The following is a 22944-nucleotide window of genomic DNA, read 5'->3' on the forward strand; positions in this document are numbered from 1 at the left end:
GTCATAGACGCAGCAGACGCAGGCAGTCCTGTTCACGGGCCATCTGTAAGTACAGAGAGTGAGCCCGACTCACGAAAAGACTCAGTAGTGGCCAAGTACACCTGGAGTGCCCGCACTCTAAACAGAGTAAGCAATGCACATTCCTTAGGATGTGAGGGCTCAGGACACAAGATGGGAATACAATGAGCCCGTGCAAGTGAACACCAGAAACCACCTTCGGAGGGAGGGACGGATCCGGACGAAGTACCACTTGGCCACATGATCAACATATAGGGAGAACGACAGGACAATGTTTCGCCAATGCCGACACCTGCACGTAGAGTGACAGCAATCAAGAAGGACACCTTCTGTAATAAGGTAGTCAGGAGATACCCTTGAATACTCGCAAACAGAGGGTCTAAAAGAACCGACTGCCCCAAATCAAGGTCCCCAGCGGGTGACGGAGGTCGCACCGGAAGCACAAAGTGTCGCACCCCCTGGAAGAAGTCACGCACCAGGGTCCAGGCGGCCAACTGCCTTCAGAAGAAATTTGGCAAAACAAAAACCCGACCCTTGACAGTACACAAGGCCAACTTGTGATCAACTCCCCATTGAAGTAAGCCAAGATCCGGGCCACCGAGTAAGAGCAAGGGGGAGCCCGCGCAATATACGACTGTCTCGTATTATGAACAAAAATCACCCTAGAAGTCGCTTCCCACGCTTCAAGCAGGGTGGGAATCACTGAAGCAGCCAAACCCCCGTCCTTCAGCACCTGGCATCCAAGTAGGCAAAGTCAGAGACCGCAAAGTTGGATAGGAGATGGGCCCTGGAGACAATAACTCCTCCCTGATGGGAATTCTCCAAGGAGCATCTGCGGCCAGCCTTACCAGGCCGGCGTACCAAGCTTGGCGAGGCCAGTCCAGAGCCACGAAAAACACCGGAATCCCTTCCGCCTCAATCCTGCGAAAAATTCTTGGCAGCAACTTGGGAGGAGGAAAGGCAGACCGCAGCTGAGACTGACCTTGGCCCATCCGTGAGCACACACACACGACCATGCCAGCGGCAGCCGTGCGCAGGTGACCATGCTAAACTCCACGGCATTGTTCAAGTTGAACCTAGTGAATGTTCTTGCCCATGACAGAACCCATGGTGCCACCATTGCACCCGCCAGAAGGTTCCAGGAGCGGGCAACAAACCGCAGCCCTATCCTGTAGGTGCGACGCCAACAGGTCCATGTCTGGAGTGCCCCCAACGAAGGCACAACTGCAGAAACACCTCCGGATGAAGGGACCATTCCCCTGCATTCAAGGCCTGTCAACTGAGGCAATCCGCCCGCCAAGGTTTCAACACCTGGGGGTGATTACTGGATATGGGGGTCCAGTCTGTCGCCCAGCCCGGCATAATTGCTAGAAGATCTCACAGGAAAACCGATCCGGAGAAAAAAAAGACTAGCTAAAAAAAATTCTACATAAAAAAATTACTTCTATGCCAGGACCAAAGATCCCAGCAAGGAACTAGGCTGACTAGACAGATTAAAACTGGCATCCTATGCAGGAAGAGAGAGGGTGTACCTTTCGGGACTGCCCATAGGAAATAATTTTCTCTGGGCTGAGGAGGAGGGCTCCTTCCCTTTCCTTGACTGTGGAAGGAAGGTACTCCCCCCCCCCCCCCCCCGTGATACTCTTAATGACGTCATCCAGAGTAGCCCCAAACAGGTGATCGCCTTGAAAGGGCAAATCAATGAGAGCTTTCTTACAGGCTTGGCCTGGGGACCACTTCTTAAGCCATAGCACTGCCTAATTACCACCGCTGAAACAGAAAGTTTGAATAGCACAGGAGCTGTATCCAAAGCTGCATCAAAAATAAACTGCAGCTCATGGACCAACTGGTCCTCTAAATCAACATAAGCAGCGGGGACCTGATCACCCCCCCTCAGGCCTTGGCACAAAATCTTTGTTCATTCAGTTAGGGACTGAGACACCAGGGCTGAGGCAAAGACTGGCCGCAATGCCAAATCAGCCATAGAAAACATGCTGCATGCCACAGCCTCTGCTTTCTTGTCAGCCGAGTCCTTAACCTCTTCCCTATCGGAGCATTGTAATATGAGGCCGGCAGGAATGCTCTGTACCCGTGGGCTGGAGCGCAGCTCGGCAATCGGGGATGCGGCGTGTCCCTGGGGACACAGTCCATCCCCGATCAGTATAAAGAGCTAAAAAAAAAATGGCTCTTTACCAGATGCACTATCCCCTATGCACGCAGCTCGTGCGTGCCCTAGGGGCACGGAGAGTGGTGATCGGGGATGGAGAGAGTCACTCTGACACCTCCGATCTGGGTAAAGAGCCAATGAAATTTCAGGACACGCTGCTCGTGCGTGTCCCCCGGGAAATTGGCTCTTTACCACGTGACGTGATTGGACACAGCCATCACAGAATGTCAACAAACCTAGTAACTAGCTGTTACCGATCCTGTGTGAGGAGGAGATTGTGGTAACAGCTAGTTACCGATCATACAGTGCATAGTAAACACACTGATTGCCCTCCCTCCCAATAAAGAAGACCTGTCACTAGCCCATCAAAGTACCTTTCACCAGTCCTTTAGAGTACCTGTCACCAAGCCCATCAGGTACTCCGATGACAGGTACTCGGGTACTCTGATGGGCTGGTGATAGGTACTCGGGTACTCCAATGACAGGTACTCGGGTACTCTGATGACAGGTACTCTGAGTACCTGTCATCAGAGTACCTGTCAGAGTACCCGAGTACCTGTCATCAGAGTACCTGTCATTGGAGTACCCGAGTACCTGTTACCAGCCCATCAGAGTACTGGAGTACCTCTCTGTAGCCCATCAGAGTACCCAAGTACCTGTCCCCAGCCCAGAGTGCCCAAGTACCTATCTGCAGCTCATCAGATTACCCGAGTACCTATCTGCAGCCCATCAGATTACCCGAGTACCTGTCTCTAGCCCATCAGAGTACCCAAGTACCTCTCTACAGCCCATCCGAGTACCCGAATACATGTCATCAGAGTACCCAAGTATCTGTCACCAGCCCATCAGAGTACCCGAGTACCTGTCTCCAGCCCATCAGAGTACCCGATTACCTCTCTGCAGCCCATCAAAGTACCAGAGTACCTCTCTGCAGCCCATCAGAGTACCCAAGTACCTATCTGCAGACCATCAGAGTACCCGAGGACCTATCTGCAGACCATCAGAGTACCCGAGTACCTATCTGCAGACCATCAGAGTACCCAAGTACATATCTGCAGACCATCAGAGTACCCGTTAATATATCTGCAGACCATTAGAGTACCCGGGTATCTATCTGCAGACCATTAGAGTGCCTGGGTATCTATCTGCAGACCATTAGAGTACCCAAGTACCTGTCTCCAGACCATTAGAGTACCCAAGTACCTGTCTCCAGCCCAGAGTACCCGAGTACCTGTCTCCAGCTCAGAGTACCCGAGTACCTGTCTCCAGCTCAGAGTACACGAGTACCTGTCTCCAGCTCAGAGTACCCGAGTACCTGTCTCCAGCTCAGAGTACCCGAGTACCTGTCTCCAGCCCAGAGTGCCTGAGTACCTATCTGCAGCCCATCATATTACCCAAGTACCTGTCTCTTGCCCATCAGAGTACCCAAGTACCTGTCTCTTGCCCATCAGAGTACCTCTCTGCAGCCCATCAGAGTACCCGAGTACCTTTCTGAAGCCGATCAGTGTACCTAAGTACCTTTCTGCAGCCCATCAGAGTACCTATCTGCAGCTCATAAAAGGACCTGAGTGCCTATCTGCAGCCCATACCTCCTAGATTATGTGTTGGGGTGTTTGCTTTCCAAAATGGGGTCATTTTGTTGGCCATTTCCATTGTCCTGGTGCTCCCGGGCCTTCAAAAGTGTGATAGGTTGTAATGAAATTAGATGTGAAATTTATGCTCCTAGAACGCCTGAAGGTACTACTTGATGTCGTGCCTCTGTATGTGGCCAGGCTGTGTAAAAGTCTCACACATGGGGTATCGTCATACTCAGGACGAGTGGCAGAATGTATTTTGGGGTGTCATTTTTGCTATGTACATGCTATGTGTTAGAATTATCTTATAAATTGACAACTTTATGAAAAAAAAAAGTTTTAATTTTCTTGCCACATTTTCCAAAAACTTGTGGAAAAAATGACATGTTCAAAAGACTCATTAGGCCTCGTAGAATATACGTTGGCATTTTTGCTTTCCAAAATGGCTTCATTTTGTTGGTAATTTCATTGTCCTGGTGCTCCAGGGCCTTAAAAAGTGTGATAGGTCATTAGAAAATGATATGTGTAATTTATGCTTCTAGAACACCTGAAGGTGCTCCTTGCATGTGTAAAAGTCTCACACATATGGTATCGCCATACTCAGGAGAAGTAGCAGAATGTATTTTGGGGTGCCATTTTTGCTATGTACATGCTATGTGTTAGAAATATCTTATAAATTGACAACTCGGGGTGTAATTGCAAGTATGCATATACTGTGTGTGTGAGAAATAATTTTTATGACAATTTTGTGTAAAAAACAAAAAAAAAAAAATTTCTTTATTTTTTTAAGAATTGTGGGGAAAAATTACAACGAAAAAATTACTTATTTGCAAAATGTTATAATAGAAACTAAAACGAAATGTTTTTTTTTTTTTTTAAATTTTCGCTCTTTTTTCACTTATATCGCAAAAAATAAAAAACCCAGTGGTGATTAATTACCACCAAAAGAAAGCACTATTTGTGTGAAAAAAAAATGATAAAAAATTGATTGATTGGGTACAGCGTTGCATGACTGAGTAATTATCATTCAAAGTGTGAGAGCGCTGAAAGCTAAAAAACGGTCTGGGCAGGAAGGGGGTGAAAGTGCTCTGTATTGAAATGGTTAAAGGATGGGGATTCCTCTACTGGACTCATGGTTGCTTTATTCAACCTGGAAAACAGCAGGGTCCACCACCGGTGGACTAGTCCACTTTTTTAAAAGTGACTCTTCAAAGGGGTAACAAAAGCAAAACATTTGGGGACCATAAAGGGTAATTTTAGTTTTTCTCATTTTTTACAGGAAAACCTGTCAAACAAAATAAGGCACATAAGGAAACATGCAAGGTGACTTATGCGTACCAAACGACACAGCCACATCTGTGGCTACATCAGCCTGTTGTAGAAATGTTATTAATATTTGTATGGACATTTTTCAGGAAGTGTTTCATTTAAATTGCCATTATGTCTCGCAGTGTCAATTTACCGGTAAGCGATATGCACAGCGAATATGGTTTTAACTAGCGAAGAGGAAAGACCTGTAGTTGTGGAAAACTTCCATTAAATGGAGACTGCATACCACTTGCCTGATCTCCGAAATGGCAGGTGCTTTGAGCGGCTAGCGAACGCCGGTCCGGATCTATGGTAGTGGGATGCCTATCAGCCAGCCGGGACCCCAGTATTCGAAGATATGATGTGATGTGGAATTGTTATCATTTTGATAAGTATCTGCCCTTTTGCTGGAATAATGGCTAGTAGCTTTCTATTGTGCTTGATCCACGTGATTAAAATACTGCTATTTTCTTTGCAGGTAGTCTCATTTACTGGAACAGTAGCATAATCACTTTCAAAAATGGTTTTTATGAACTATATTATATAGGATTCTCTCTAACAGGTTATGACAGGAGTGCATGCGTATGTATTGACCTAGCCACGTTCAAGAGAATCCACGCTAGTTCCATTGTATAGTGGTACAGCCATTTTTCTATACGTAGGTCCCACTTTTAGCAATAGTGCATGGTTCTTCCTTGCACACAACGGCTGGAGACTCTTGCACACGGCTCAGTTGGTTCATTTACATATACTCCAGAGTGGGGATAGTGGGGGAGACCCCAGGGGTTTCTGCTGCATTCTCTGTCCTGGGACCCCCACCAGGCTCCAGGTCCAGACCGGGGGCAAGGGGAGTGGGGGAAGCCCAGCTCATTGAGGGATTTAAGGATGAGAAGAGAGAACTTGCAGGCAGGTCTGACTGTCCCTGGAGGTTACCCACGCCCCCCCACCCAAAAAAAGGCGAGAGGGGGGACTGTACTTACCCATCCATGGTGCGAGTAATGCTCTAGACAGAACTCCTTGCCACCGAAGTAGGGGAGCTGTCGGCCAAGGGATCGTTGCGACTCAGACTAAACCCTGTCGTATGCGACCCTGCGAGACGTTTAACTCACGGGCCAGCCTCTGCTTGAGAGGCTATGTCGGGGCCAACCTAGTGCGCAGCTGCAGTCTGCACATGCTCGCTGGCTGGGCTGGGAGGACCACTGAATCTACTTTATCCAGCCCGTAGCCCAGCCCGGCAGTTGACTGTAGATTTCCCGGGAGAAAAAAATACAACAGATGTAAGGAAGAAAAAAGTTATTAGGACCAGAGATCCCAGCCAGGAGCCTAGGTCCTTACTACTGATTAGACAGATTAAAACTGATTACCTAGAGCAGAGAAGGGGGTTATATACTGTACCAGCTGGGGATAACCCATGGGCGTAGCCAGGTGTTTTGTGTTCTGCCTTGTCCTACTCCTGGAGGAGGCAATATAACCCACTAGTTATGATTTATGGAGCGCTGTGTCCGTCGATGAACGAAAGAGAAATGTGTTTTGGAAGATTTAACCACTTCCGGACTACCCCATAGCAAATCTACCTCAAAGGTATGCATGGGGGGTTGCCATATGTGCCTGGGAACACCATAATCACCTCCTGTGTCAGTGCCATCCAATGTACAGAAGTGTGCGGGACACACAGGCCCTGAGGGAAGGGGGACCTACTGTGCCCTGTCATGCACTACACACACCAGGCAATCCACTTTATTATCTGCAGCACTGGTTACGCTCAATGCATTATCTCCCTTGCTGGCCGCAAAGTGGAGGTAGTGCCTGTGAGCTGGTGAAGGGTGCACTGTGCAGTGTCAATCTGATTGGCAGTGCCGAACATAGTTTGTACAGACAGGACGGAAGAGGCTCAATCTGCTCTGCCTCACATTCTATCCCTGCTGAGTCTGCCCCACGCTTCACCCCATGACTTGCACTTGTTGCTGTGAAAGGCTTGTAATGAAGGTGGCAGATTTAAATATAGACTCCCACTCTCTCCCTGTGACCGCCTCTGCATTAAGATGTAAAATATAGTAAAACATTAAAAATGTTTTAAACATTTCAAAATGTTTCTTGACATTTTTTTTAAAAAGAATATATATACAGTATCTCACCAAAGTGAGTACACCCCTCACATTTTTGTAAATATTTTATAATAACTTTTCATTTGACAACACTGAAGAAATTACACTTTGCTACAATTTAAAGTAGCGAGTGTACAGCTCGTATAACAGTGTAAATTTTCTGTCCCCTAAAAATAACTCAACACACAGCCATTAATGTCTAAACTGATGGCAACAAAAGTGAGTACACCCCTAAGTGTCAATAGTTTGTGTAGCCACCATTTTTTTCCAGCACTGCCTTAACCCTTTTGGGCGTGAAGTTCACCAGAGCTTCACAGGTTGCCACTGGAGTCCTCTTCCACTCCTCCACGACAACATCACAGAGTTGATGGATGTTAGAGACCTTGCGCTCCTCCACCTTCCGTTTGAGGATGCCCCACAGATGCTCAATAGGATTTAGGTCTGGAGACATGCTTGGCCAGTCCATCACCTTTACCCTCACCTTCTTTAGCAAGGCAGTGGTCAACTTGGAGGTGTGTTTGGAGTCGTTATGTTGGAATACTGCCCTGTGGCCCAGTCCCCAAAGGGAGGGGATCATGCTCTGCTTCAGTATGTCACAGTACATGTTGGCATTCATAGGTCCCTCAATGAACTGTAGCTCCCCAGTGCCGGCAGCACTAATGCAGCCCCAGACCATGAAACTCCCACCACCATGCTTGACTGTAGGCAAGACACACTTGTCTTTGTCCTCCTCACCTGGTTGCTGCCACACACTCTTGACACCATCTCAACCTAATAAGCATATCTTGGTCTCATCAGACAACAGGACATGGCTTCAGGAATCTATGTCCTTAGGCTGCTTGTCTTCAGCAAACTGTTTGCAGGATTTCTTGTACATCATCTTTAGAAGAGGCTTCTTTCTGGGATGACAGCCATGCAGACCAATTTGATGCAGTGTGCGGCGTATGGTCTGAGCACTGACAGGGGAGCCAGGAGGCAAAAGTACAGGGAGGCCAGGAGGCAACAGTGCAGGAAGGCCAGGAGGCAACAGTGCAGGGAGGCCAGGAGGCAACAGTGCAGGGAGGCCAGGAGGCAACAGTGCAGGGAGGCCAGGAGGCAACAGTGCAGGGAGGCCAGGAGGAAACAGTGCAGGGAGGCCAGGAGGAAACAGTGCAGGGAGGCCAGGAAGAAACAGTACAGGGAGGCCAGGAGGGAACTGTAATGGGGGGCCAGGAGGGAACCGTAAAGGGGGGCCAAAAGGGAACAGTACAGGGAGGCCAGGAGGGTATTGTATAGTAAAGGGGGGCCAGGAGGGAACAGTAAAGGGGGGCCAGGAGGGAACAGTAAAGGGGGGCCAGGAGGGAACAGTAAAGGGGGGCCAGGAGGGAACAGCAAAGGGGGGCCAGGAGGAAACAGCAAAGGGGGGCCAGGAGGAAACAGCAAAGGGGGGCCAGGAGGAAACAGCAAAGGGGGGGGGGCAGGAGGGAACAGCAAAGGGGGGCCAGGAGGGAACAGCAAAGGGGGGGGGACAGGAGGGAACAGCAAAGGGGGGCCAGGAGGGAGCAGCAAAGGGGGGGGCAGGAGGGTATTGTATAGTAAAGGGGGGCCAGGAGGGAACAGTAAAGGGGGGCCAGGAGGGAACAGCAAAGGGGGGCCAGGAGGGAACAGCAAAGGGGGGGGGCAGGAGGGAACAGCAAAGGGGGGCCAGGAGGGAACAGCAAAGGGGGGCCAGGAGGGAACAGCAAAGGGGGGCCAGGAGGGAACAGCAAAGGGGGGGCAGGAGGAAACAGCAAAGGGGGGCCAGGAGGGAACAGCAAAGGGGGGGGCAGGAGGGAACAGCAAAGGGGGGGGGGCAGGAGGGAACAGCAAAGGGGGGCCAGGAGGGAACAGCAAAGGGGGGCCAGGAGGGAACAGCAAAGGGGGGCCAGGAGGGAACCGTAAAGGGGGGCCAGGAGGGAACCGTAAAGGGGGGCCAGGAGGGAACCGTAAAGGGGGGCCAGGAGGGAACCGTAAAGGGGGGCCAGGAGGGAACAGCAAAGGGGGGGCAGGAGGGAACAGCAAAGGGGGGGCAGGAGGGAACAGCAAAGGGGGGGGCAGGAGGGAACAGCAAAGGCGGGGGCAGGAGGGAACAGCAAAGGGGGGCCAGGAGGGAACAGCAAAGGGGGGCCAGGAGGGAACAGCAAAGGGGGGCCAGGAGGGAACAGCAAAGGGGGGCCAGGAGGGAACAGCAAAGGGGGGCCAGGAGGGAACCGTAAAGGGGGGCCAGGAGGGAACCGTAAAGGGGGGCCAGGAGGGAACCGTAAAGGGGGGCCAGGAGGGAACCGTAATGGGGGGCCAGGAGGGAACCGTAATGGGGGGCCAGGAGGGAACCGTAAAGGGGGGCCAAAAGGGAACCGTAAAGGGGGGCCAAAAGGGAACCGTAAAGGGGGGCCAAAAGGGAACAGTACAGGGAGGCCAGGAGGGAACAGCAAAGGGGGGCCAGGAGGGAACAGCAAAGGGGGGCCAGGAGGGAACAGCAAAGGGGGCAAGGAGGGAACAGCAAAAGGGGCAAGGAGGGAACAGCAAAGGGGGGCAAGGAGGGAACAGCAAAGGGGGGCAAGGAGGGAACAGCAAAGGGGGGCAAGGAGGGAACAGCAAAGGGGGGCCAGGAGGGAGCAGCAAAGGGGGGGGCAGGAGGGTATTGTATAGTAAAGGGGGGCCAGGAGGGAACAGTAAAGGGGGGCCAGGAGGGAACAGCAAAGGGGGGCCAGGAGGGAACAGCAAAGGGGGGGGCAGGAGGGAACAGCAAAGGGGGGCCAGGAGGGAACAGCAAAGGGGGGCCAAAAGGGAACAGTACAGGGAGGCCAGGAGGGAACAGCAAAGGGGGGCCAGGAGGGAACAGCAAAGGGGGGCCAGGAGGGAACAGCAAAGGGGGCAAGGGCAGGAGGGAACGCAAAGGGGGAATCAGGAGGGAAAAGTATAGTGGAGGGGGAGCAGGAGGGAACAGTAAAGGGGGTCCAGGAGAGGAATTGATATGTCCTATTAAATTTCTCTCCTGGGCCCCCCGTACAGTTTCCTCCTGCCCCCCCATACTATACTTTTCTGTCCTGGCCCCCCTTTACGGATATAGGGTATCCAGATCAGATAGGGGGCCAGGAGGGAATTGTATAGTACAGGGGGGGGGGGGGCAGGAGGTAACTAGAGGGCACAATGCTGGGATCTGTAGTTGTTTACTTCAAGCAGAGTAGCTCAGGGAAGCTGCTGAATCGTAATTGTATCTTGCGCACTGATTCCTACCTGCCCTCCTCTCCCGTCCCTTCCGAGTGATGTCACACACACACAGGCTTCTGGGACGGACAGGAGGGGAAGGCCACCCGGGGTAGCTGCAGAACAGTGATGTCAGTTTTCTACTATGCAGACCTTTGGGGATGTGATCTACTGTTCATCTGCTTGTGATGAATGGCAGCTAGTAGTGGAACCCCTGGGGACATCTCGTGTAACATTGAGGTTCCACAGGACAACAGTTGAGAAACACTGTCGTATATCAATGTGTAAACAGCAGTCAAACCCAGTCAGTAATCAAAGAATGCCAATCCAAAACCGAAATTAGGCGGTTTATTGTCTGACAAATAAGCATTTTTTGGGTGGTCAATGGATTAACACATACCAAATTTTGCATTTATTATGGGTTGTAAATTATAATAAACTATCATGTTAAATGATGCAAAATAAATGGAATGAAGTAATTACCTTTGATCGCAAAGGTTCTGGAAAGCCACCATAGGGAATTCCAACATAGCCCTGCAAGTATTCTACTACAGACAACGGAAAGGATAATTCATCTGCCATTGTTTCCACTTGTTCACGTGAGAGTCCATTATGTACCATAAACTGTGCCAGATCTCCAACAATTTTGGAGGAGGGAGTTACCTAAAAAAAAAAAAAAAGTGAATTTATTAAGATACTTTCGTTTGATTATGTTACTTTATATACTTTAAACTATATTGGTTTGCAGTCAAAACTGGAAAATGCCTTGTACAGGGTCAAGCTAAGTAGCCTTTGTAACAGGTCTAGCTGGTAAGCCTTTGTCACAGAAACATTACATCTAGTTGTAAAAATAAAAATAATAAACATTGGTTTTACCACATTCCTCTATAGTATGTACTATCCTCAGTCCAAAGCACCGAGTGCAGTTCCTCTCTGATCTCTACTCTCTAGGTCACTGATAGAACTCTAAGTGGACACAACAGCCTCCCGAGAGATGGCCTGCCCCCCTCCAGCACACAGTAGGTGGCTCACAGCCTCAGCTCTGTATGTTTTTTTTTTTTTTTTTATGAGCCTGTGTACAGGGAGGTGTGTTCCTTTCCTCCACTGAGCTATCAGATAACAGGCAGCTTTGTGCTCTAGTTCCTAAGCGTGTGTGAGGTCATATCCCTGCTCCCATTTTCTGCTGCTGAGAAAAATTATTTGATCTGTGTATTTTAGAAAGCTCTACAGGATAAATGGCTACAGATAAACAGGTACAACTTATGAGAGGAGACTGTTCCCAAAGTGTTCCTATGTGCACTTTCACCCCCCACGCTTTCCCCCTGTGCTATCGGCAGCTTAAACCCAAAAATTACTTAACTGGTTATTCCCAATGAAGGAGCAGAACAGAAAAGGCAGTGAAGACAGCAGATGTGGCAATTTAATAAAAAGAGAGTATTACCACCTAACACAACCTGCACAATCATCACACTTGCTTAACAGTGAATTTTTAGAAGCAGGGTCAAGCTTCTCAGCAGCGGTCATGTCTCTGGCCCTGAAAGTGCTTTTTCAGTGACATCCCAGCCTACATGGTCTGACACATATTGCAGAGGACAGTACAAGAGCATCAAGGGGCAGAGTCACTAATAAGGCAGTGCATCTAGCCCTCCTGTATGGTGTCTGGGCACCTTATCAGTAGGAGGTTTGGCTGTACTGGCCTATCTAAAACAGATTCTGACTTACCGTAAAATCCATTTCTCTGATGTTCATTGATGGACACAGCTCCTTATCTTTTTGACCATGGGGTTATACTGCCCCTACAGGAGTAGGACACTAGGCATGAAAAAGCTGGACTATGCCTAAAGAGCAGTCCCAGGGGGTAAACTCCTACTCTCAGCTATAGGGCACTCAGTTTTGTTACAAGCAGTGTCAGAAGAAAGCCAACTCCGCAGAGGGGTGGGTGCTGTGTCCGTCAATGAACATCAGAGAAATGGATTTTACGGTAAGTCAAAAATCCCATTTTCTCTTTTGTTCATTGGCGGACACAGCTCCTTATCTTCTTGACCATTGGGATGTCCCAAAGCAGTGTCAAACATGAGGGGTGGGAACAGCAAGAAAAAATTCCCAAAGCTAAACCGTAGCCAACCAGGTAACATGGAACTCAACCATAAACAACTGGAGCTCACCTGAAAGACAATACAACCTCAAAGAGGACCAGGTCCTCTAAACAGCAGCCTGCAAAACTTTGCGGCCAAAAAAAAAAGCATCCACAGATGCCACACACATCCACCTTTATAAAACTTTGTGCAAGCGTGCACAGACGACTAGGTGGCCGCCTTGCAAACATGCATCACTGACATCTGATGACGGAAGGCCCAGGAGGCACTAAGCATCTGAGTAGAGTGCGCCTTAACAGACAAAGAAGGAACTGACCCTTAACTGATCCCTCTAGAAATGGTTGTAGAAGCAGCCAACCCTTTTCGAGATCCATCTGTGAGTACAAATAGTGAGTCTAAATTCCGCAAAGACTCCGTAGCTTTCAGTAGCTCAAACCACATCCAGGGAATGCAAGGTAATTTCCTTAGGATGGTTAGGGCTGGGACATAGGTTGGGCAACACAATGGCTCCATTCAAATGAAAATCAGAGACGACCTTTGGAAGGAATGACAGACAGGGACAAAGAATCAACTTATCTCTATGAACCACCGGGTAAGGTGAACGATAAGACAATGCATCCGACACCCTGCACGCAGATGTAATACCCACCAAAAAGGCCACCGTCTGGGACAACATAAGCAGGGGAACCTCCCAAAGAATTTTGAAGGGAGGTTTCTGAAGAACTGACAGCACCAAATTGGAGACCGCACTGGAGGAGCCAAGTGTCGAACTCCCTGGATAAAGGCACACACCAAGGAATGTGTGGCCAAAGGACATTGAAAGAAAACCGCTAAGACCGAAACCTGGCCCTTGATGGTACTTAAGGCCAGGCGATGCTTAACCCCTCATTGGAGGAAAGCCAATATCTGAGCCAGCGAAAAGGAGCGCAATGTACGTCTTCAAAGCATGATTGTAGATCTTCCTAGAGGTCGATTTTCTAGCCTTTAACAGTGTAGGATTCACTGATTCAGATAAACCTCTATCCTTCAGCACCTGGCTTTCAACAGCCAAGCCGTTAAAGCCAGCAATTGTAAAGCAGGATTGAAGATTGGCCCTTGGGACAGCAGTCTTCCCTGAGAGAAAGTCTCTAAAGAGCATGGGTGGTCAGCCATACCAGATCGGCGTACCAAGACCGGCCATCTACGACCATCTATGATGGGGCTCCTTGCCCTTGGAAGCCTGCGGAAGAAGAGTACTCTTTCCCCCTGTAAGGCCCTTAATGAAGTAATCCAAGGAAGCTCCAAACAGGCAATCCCTCACAAATAAAATATAGTGTATCAAACTGCGCTAACCAAAGTATTAGAGACTGTTAGCAAATCAACTGACATGTGTTGTAAGTGAATGAAAATGATATAAAATTGCAGCGCTAAACCAAAATACATAAACATGTGACCATGTGTAAATAAGTAAACATACATATATAAATCAAATATATCATATCTGTGACCAAAGGTGACTAGTATTAATCAAATGTGTTGCCACATATATTAACTGAAAAAAGTTCATAAAGAAAGTCCCCTAACGAAGATAAAAATCAATTGTGCATCCAAATTCAAAAGTGATAGTGAACCGTGCCAAGGGACCCCACACCAAGGATCAAAAGAATGCGCTCACCGGAGGGTATGGACCCAAAATACTTTATAGCAAATAGTTAGACCTTAGTTGCATGGCACACACCCTCCAACTGGTGGTAAATGATGGTCTGTGAAACCAGAAAGCTTTGCTGGACATTATTACCATGCTAAAGAAGTGCTCAGGTCATATCCACTATTCTGTTCTTGCCAAGCAGCGACTGAGGTGCATTCAGGAAGACCTTGGCCTACCCAAAAACAACCTGATATAAGCTGTTCCAACACAATCGAACTCAACGCTACACGTGTTACAAAGGATGCGGGAGAAGCTCTCTCTATATATTCTGGTGAATATGGACTTGGAGGACATTCTTGTCCTAATGCAGATCAGTGGGACATCGTAGCCAACATTGTAGAGACGCTCATACCCATTGAGGAAGTGACACTGGAGGTGAGTCATTACGACTCATCTGTTTCCTCTGTGACCCCATGTGTGAGAGTCCTGAAGATGCTTCTTCAACAGAATGGAGGACCCAAAACATGTGGCATCAAAGCATTTGGCAGGCCATGAGGGACAGCCTCGCCAAAAGGTTTGAGAAGCATGAGGAGAATAAAAATGTTGTGCTTGCATGTCTTTTGGATCCTCGATACAAGAACCATCCTTTCTCTTCTGATGATGTATTGGCCAAGGCAAAACAATGGCTGACAGAAGATATTCAACAGAAAGTGCAGGAAGTTCCTCCTGACGAAAAAAAAAGTCAAGAAGAGAAGGTTTCTGATGTCAAAGAGCAGGATGCAGGAGCAGGAGAAAAATGTCCCAAAAGACAACGAACAGAAGAGAAAATTCATTGTGGTCAAATAGATGCAATGTTACGCGTTTTATTGGGGCCTCATACGGAGGATTCATCAGTATCGGCAATAATGAGCCTGGATTATGAACTTCATCTCTATTTGAAGGAACCAGTAATTGACAGAAGAAGTGATCCTCTTCAGTGGTGGAAAGAAAATGAGGCATGCTACAAAAGATTTGCTTCTCATGCTAGACAATACCTTTCTGCTCCTCCTTCCTCAGTACCAAGTGAGCATGTTTTTAGTGAAGGGGCAGCTATTTATGAAAAGAAAAGAAGCCGTTTAACTGGTGAACATGCTGAAATGTTATGCTTTCTGCACTATAATATGCAGTGGGTGCCATACTGCAGAGGTAGTCCTCCACTGATTCCAGTCCATTCCACTGTGTATGTGTAGCTGTTGCTGCCTAGCTTTTTTTCTAGCAGTTTTGAACTGACTGCTGTAGTTGCAGTGAGTGCCTTACTGCAGCGGTAGTCCACTGACTCCAATCCACTGTCTAGCTGTTGCCTAGCTTTTTTTCTAGCAGTTTTGCACTGACTGCTGTAGTTGCAGTGAGTACCCCACTGCAGAGGTAGTCCACTGACTCCAGTCCAATCCACTGTCTAGCTCTTGCCTAGCTTTTTTTTCTAGCAGTTTTGCACTGACTGCACTGCAGTAGTGAATTAAAATTATTGCAGGGAGTCCACTACTGCTGTATTTTATTATGAATTAATGCACAATTGGATGATGTGAAATGCAAATGTCCCTGTAATTGAAGTTTTCCTATCAGTTTTTATGCAGTTAAGTTGTGAAGAACGAGCCCTTAATGTTAAAAATGTTAATAAATAAAGATTTACATGTTCAGTAACAGATGTGTCGAAATTTGTGTTTTTTTTAGCAAAATTTTACATGTGTGAAAATATCGGTCAATATCGGCCGATACCAATATGCGACCGGCAAAATATCAGTATCTGCAACGAAAAACCGATATCGGTCGACAACTACTAGGAACACCCCCACTGCGCTAGTGGCACCACAGGGTCCAGCACAGAGCACTACCACTGCTATAGCGGAGAGAGGGGGAGAGAAAACCCCACAAAAAAAAAAACTCACCACCACCGATCAAGGCACCAGGCAAACTGCACACCATGGAATGCACATTAGGAAGAGAAAGATCCAGGAGTCAGCACTAGGGGATGACCCCACCGCCAAAATAACCATCATTCAGGTTCAAAAACATGGCTGCCACTATTTTCAATGAGAAAACCACAAGAAAATGGCCGCCAAGGCTACACAAACATGGCCGCCGATCTACAGCACAAAAGGCTACAAGAAAATGGCATAGAAATTCATAAAAGAACCAGGGAAATAGGGAGATCTATAGTTATAAAGGGATATGTCCTTAGGTAGAGTATATAGACTGTAATGGTAATATTTACCAGGAACCACAGGCAACCAATATAATACTGAAAAACAAGACAATGGAGTAAAGAGGATGTAGGTCCTCTCAGGATGGTTGCAAAAACTAGGCTCACTATAGTCAACAGTGCATAAATTAATTTATTAGGTGATTATCAAACAAATAAACAAAATACAATAAAGTATCAAGATCCTGAAAATTCAGTGAAGTAAGATAAAAATATATATGACCTTTTGGACCAGGGAAGGAATATTGCAGATTCCTGCAATGTCCTTACCATGCCACATTAACCATAAGGAAAATAATCTACGTAGATTATGTGGGAACTTAGGGTGTGGTATCCAGTTGGATTAGTACACCATTCCTATAGTCATGACTGAAAGTGTTAAATATGTCAAGAATATACCATTTTGCACAGAATATATTGAAAATAATTAAGGTAGATCACAATAAACAGTGGTGATAATCAAGTGACTCAGCATGCGCAAATGGTCATAGGTATAGGGTTCCTTCCGATTTTTAAGGAATATAGGTCAAAAGGGTTAAATGACTCAATGTGTCACAATGGTGTGGAATACGACCATAATCAGACTCAAGAAACCAACATGGAACGGAGAAAAGCGAATATTACCATTAAATCAACTACTATGCCTAAATTCAATAGTAATAAATGGCTGAACATGTTCTTAACACTAGTAGAAGAGGACCTAAAAAAAGTCAATTGGGACTGGTCTCCCCCTGACAATTTGTCTAAACCTGAAAGAAAGGCACTTATAGACCTCAAAAAAGCACCGGACTTAGTCATAAAAAGAAGCGACAAGAGTGGCAATGTTGTATTGATGTCAGAAACACTGTATGAAAAAGAAGCAATGAGATTACTCTCGGACACCGAAACATATAAAAGAATTCAACAGAATCCCTTCCCAAACCTAGTCAAAAAAATGAATGAAAAACTAAGCTTTGCAAGAGAAGCTAATCTCATCACAGAAAAAGAAAAAACCTATCTCAAAATATCTGACTACAATACCCCAACATTCTACATCCTACCAAAGATACACAAGAACCCGATCTCACCACCAGGAAGACCGATAGTCTCAGCAGTAGGAGGCCCCCTAGAAAAAATAGGGAAATACCTTGACTCCCTCATCAAAGAATTAGTACTTGATTTACCATCATACGTCCGAGACACAGGAGACGTATTAAATAAAATATCCAGTCTACATTTTGAAGGAGAGGTACTATTGGTGGGTATAGATGTAGAATCTCTATATACATCTATACCCAACCAATGGGGTATCTTGGCAGTATATCATTTTCTCGAAATGAAATTCCCGCTACTTGGAGCGCAAAACGAATTTTTAATAGAGATCCTGGACTTTACATTGAGAAACAACTTCTTCCAATTCACAGGCCATTACTTTCAACAGATCAGAGGAACAGCGATGGGAGCTCCATGGGCACCCTCCTACGCCTGTCTACATCTGGGATTATGGGAAGAGGAAGACGTAGTCACCTCGTCTATGTGCCACAGCCATGCGCAAACTTGGCTTAGGTACATAGACGATGTGCTCATGGTCTGGAGTGGAACATCAGAAGAACTAGAGAAATTCATGCTAGAACTTAATAGGAATAATAGAAACATCCATCTAACATATACAGCTAGCAAATCTCAGATAGCATTCCTGGATCTCAACATTCACCTGGAAGATGGAAAACTAAGAACCACCACTTTTAGAAAAAGTACAGCAGCTAACACTCTATTGAGAGCAGATAGCGCACACCCAGCACCTCTAAAGAAAGGTATCCCAGTCGGACAGTTCATTAGATTGAAGAGAAACTGCTCCAAATATAATGACTACCTGATGGAAGCACAAAAATTATACAATAGATTTAGAGAAAGAGGTTACTCCCACAGAACCCTGCGAAAGGCTAAACGGGAAGCAGGTCTCAGAACCAGAGACCAACTCCTAGACCCAAGTGCAAAATCAAAAGAAGGAAAAAATAATATTTCACCACCTCGATTGATTACCAAATTTGGAAACCAATGGAAAGAAATAAAAGTTGTACTAGACCGCCACTGGCACATATTGCAGATGACAGACAGACTCAAACACATAGTAGGCCCAAAACCACTTATGGTGGCAAAAAGATCCAAAAACCTAGGAGATCACTTGGTACACTCTGAATATACTAGATCAAACTCACAAAGAAATTGGCTGACGGACTTACCCAAATTCAAAGGAATGCACCCATGCGGACACTGCCACATCTGTAAATTCGTGGAGAAAACTACTACCTTCACAAATTCATCTGGCACAAAAAATTACAATATACAGTCATTTATCAACTGCAGTACCTCACGCCTACTGTATCAGATTACTTGCCCATGCAACAAAATATATGTGGGCAAAACCAAAAGAACATTAGGTATCAGGATAGGAGAACACTTGAAAAGCATAAGACTTAAGGAAGAAACACCTATTGCACAACATTTCAAGGAAAAACATGAAAGCAATCCAAAAGGATTAAAGGTCAAAGGATTCTGGGTATTGAACATCCCAGAAAGACGTGGCGACTTCGATCAGGTCCTACTACGCCATGAAAAAGCATGGATTTTTAGACTGGAGACTTTAACGCCGAAAGGCCTCAATAATGAACTAAGCTTGAAAGTATTCCTGGATCCCTAAAAAATACCATTGAAGCCCCACTCCTCTACAAAAATTCAAAAAATTCAAAAAAAATTCAAAAAATTCAAAAAAATTCAAAAATTCAAAAAAATTTTTATAAAAAAAATACAAGATAAAGATAAATTAATAAGTTATACCTTCTATTAAATTATCATCCAATTTAAATATGGACCAACCGTTTTCAATACTCTAGAGATAGATCTGCTAGAGTGAACAACAATTTACTAAGCCCCTAACCTAAATACTCATACATATACCTCACAAACTATCTCTACTTCAAGATGACCCTTCCTCCATTAAGAAATTTCCCTGTGCCCCATACAAATGCCATCAGTTAAAATATATTATATATATATATATGTGATATCACTATATAGATATCGGCCATAATGGTATATTACGGTTTTATTCAATTCACTTAGTTTAATTCTTGTTAGATTTCACTGTTTCTTTTGTTGTTTTATTATTTGTTGATGACCTGTACTCACATCAATAAGGACTGGAATAACTCTAAAAAGACAGGTTCTACCTGTCTTTACCCACTAGATGGCATCTGTTCCGCAAACCAATTTAATTACATCACTAAACCATCCAATCAGAGAAAGACTTTGACTACTTAAACCACAGCCGAACAGACGCCTTTACGTTCTGAAGAAGCGTGCGTCATCACGCGAAACGCGTTAACATCACACACCAGCGCCACACCCACCACGCCAAGGAAACCTCCGATCATACACGGAACTGAAAGGGAAACTGGTACGGCACATGCATGCGGTAAACCGCAAGAGTACGGGCATCAGGAGGAAGAGGATAGAGCTCTCACTCTCATCCCCTCCACCTCCCTCCAACACAAGCCAAAAAACCCCCTCTCCCCGGACTTCAGACTACTCCCGACATTGCGGCAAATTTAAAACCACCGAAGGAACAAGCTAACTCTAGCTACCAGCTACGGAGCCATCTGATGACTACAGGAGATGAGCAGACTACCCAGATGTAGAGGTGCCCCTAACAAACAGAGGTAACGAAGCTCAGATACACCGAGGCAGGTTGACCGGTCTTCTATGGGTGAGTAACGGTGAGAAGATTTCTTCATTCACCATTCCTCAGCAGGATTAAGTATCGGATGTACCCAGATTATTTTACTTAAACACTGCAAAAACATTACTCCCCTTCCTTAGTTGCTCCGGTCCCGGGTGTCACGAGCCCCTCCACACATCTATTCAGGCTGTCATTACTTTCACAGCCTTCAGAGTCTTACTCATAAAAAGGGATACTATATACCCATCAGTCTCTATTTAAAGAGCGAGAGATAAATATATTGACATTCTCTTATATTTATCATTGCCCCTTACTAATAAGTACTCTGTGGTAACCACAGCCGCTGCATTGTGTCATACCAAAGGATACAGATACCAATACCTTGATTTTACATCAATATGACAATATACCCTAACAGTATGAGCTCCAACGTCCAAATCAACGTGCATTGTGCAGCACATACTTTCTTCCTTTTCTAAAGGTCAACATACTTCCCACACCATTGTGACACATTGAGTCATTTAACCCTTTTGACCTATATTCCTTAAAAATCGGAAGGAACCCTATACCTATGACCATTTGCGCATGCTGAGTCACTTGATTATCACCACTGTTTATTGTGATCTACCTTAATTATTTTCAATATATTCTGTGCAAAATGGTATATTCTTGACATATTTAACACTTTCAGTCATGACTATAGGAATGGTGTACTAATCCAACTGGATACCACACCCTAAATTCCCACATAATCTACGTAGATTATTTTCCTTATGGTTAATGTGGCATGGTAAGGACATTGCAGGAATCTGCAATATTCCTTCCCTGGTCCAAAAGGTCATATATATTTTTATCTTACTTCACTGAATTTTCAGGATCTTGATACTTTATTGTATTTTGTTTATTTGTTTGATAATCACCTAATAAATTAATTTATGCACTGTTGACTATAGTGAGCCTAGTTTTTGCAACCATCCTGAGAAGACCTACATCCTCTCTACTCCATTGTCTTGTTTTACAAGAAAATGGCGCCCCACGGCTCCCAGGGGGCACCCCAGGAGCACTGAACACAATTCCAGCAGGAAGGGGGGCCCTGGCAGGAGCTCCGACTAGGTACAACCCCCTCCCAAAAGTAGATCGGCGGTGCACTTTACCCCCACTCCCATCACTAGCTCGACACCCCAGACCGACCTAAAATGTATGGCCATCCCATAGGAGGGGGGAGGGGTGTGAACAGATGGGGGGTAACAAGTCCGCAGAGGACCACAAAGAAAGGGGGGGACTGCATGGGAAGGAGGGGAACCTGGGGTTCAACCCATCCCAGGGAGGGGCCCATGTCCACCCCAAAACCCTCCAGGGGTAGAGGGGGGACAGATACTTACCATACCAGGAACAGGGTGGGCACTGCTCCTGACAGACCACCGCTCCATCAGAATGGGGGGGCTGTCAGCCAGGAGAAATGCTACGATTTAGGCCAAGGCCAGGTCGTATTCACCCTCACGAGACTAACTCACAGGCCAGCCCCTGTCCAGAGGGGCTATGACGCAGCTGACCTAGCATGGAGCTGAGGCCTGCGTGCGCTCACTGGCCAGACTGGGGGGACCCTCTGGATCTAGATTATCCAGTCCGTCGCCTAATCCAGCAGGCGATAGTAGATTCTCACAGGAACAAATTAACAAAGATAGGAAAAATGTAATTTCAAAGGAAAAAAATTGCAAGGACCAGAGATCCCAGCAAGGAACTAGGGCCTTACTCCTGACTAGGCAGAAAAATAAAAACTGAGTGCCTATAGCTGATAGTGGGAGAATACCCCCTGGGACTGCCCCATAGGCGTAGTCAAGCTTTTTCCTGCCTAGTGTCCTACTCCTGTAGGGGGCAGTATAACCCAATGATCAAGAAGGGAGTTCTTTTAAACATACTTTTTAAATTTAGCAGGAATTTTGTAAGTTATGTTGGGTTTGTGTCCGCTGTGACAATGCTGATCCCGGCCACTGTGGAGAGCTAGAAGGTACACAGGATTTTCAAGGATCTAGTTTGAGGAGCTCTAGAAATTAAAGCAAAAAACACTAAGCTTTTGGTTTTCCCTGGGCTTTTTAAGTCTCGCATCCGGGTCTGAAGCTCAGTAGCTTCAAAGAGGTTTGCAGGCTGAGTATGCAGGTGTGCACACCTGATAAAATCTTGGACTTGGCAGTAGTTTGGTGTTCCAAGGTGCTTCGTGTTTGCAAAGAAGCAGCCAGAGGTGTGCATGTCTGCATGGTTCAGGTGCAGTCTGACGGAATAGACAGAAGCCCTAAGCTTGAGGGCCAGAACAGCAGGGAGCTGCAAAAGAGAAAGCAGTGAGGGAAAGCTGAAAATGCAAAAGACAGAGGTATAGAGTTTGTACATGAATACAGGAGTTCTGTGTTAGTCTATCAGAAGGACCAAAGCACAAGGACTGAGGAGCGGTGCTGCTAGAGAGCAGGGAGGCCTAATATCATTTAATTTTTACGGTTCTGGTGGAAACCCCGGCATGGGCAACTGTTTCCTGTTGAACTTTTTACTTTTGGTTTGTATAAAAGTGGGCCAACAAGCCCTAAACCAGACTGCCTGACTAAAAATGCTACATTTAAGCAATACCCCTGCAATATCAAACCGCTAATATTGATGATTGTGGTTTTTTTGCTAAATGTATTTATTTAGCTAGAAATATTTTCCCCTGGGGCAAAAGTGGAGTTGGAATGAGGATGGGTGGCATGTCAAATATTCTGTATGGGGCCCCGTAATGTCTAACAGCAGCCCTGTCCAGGGGTGTCCTATAAATAACTGTCATAGAAAATTCCCCATGTATTATCCAAGAAATTCTGTACTCAATGGCTAACTGGGGAAAC

General features: G+C 46.3%; 1 protein-coding gene across 1 annotated transcript in view; it reads right to left on the reverse strand.

Annotated features, from left to right (window-relative positions):
* The window catches only part of PC (pyruvate carboxylase), a 674712-nt gene that overhangs the window by 19291 nt on the left and 632477 nt on the right, over nucleotides 1-22944 (reverse strand). Inside the window, exon 18 of the mRNA XM_082271181.1 lies at nucleotides 10881-11060. Within this exon, the coding sequence (XP_082127307.1) occupies nucleotides 10881-11060 (180 nt within the window). The remainder of the gene's footprint in view (nucleotides 1-10880; nucleotides 11061-22944) is intronic.

This window comes from Pelophylax lessonae (assembly GCF_965119305.1).
Source record: "Pelophylax lessonae genome assembly, chromosome: 10".
Lineage (NCBI taxonomy): Eukaryota > Metazoa > Chordata > Amphibia > Anura > Ranidae > Pelophylax > Pelophylax lessonae.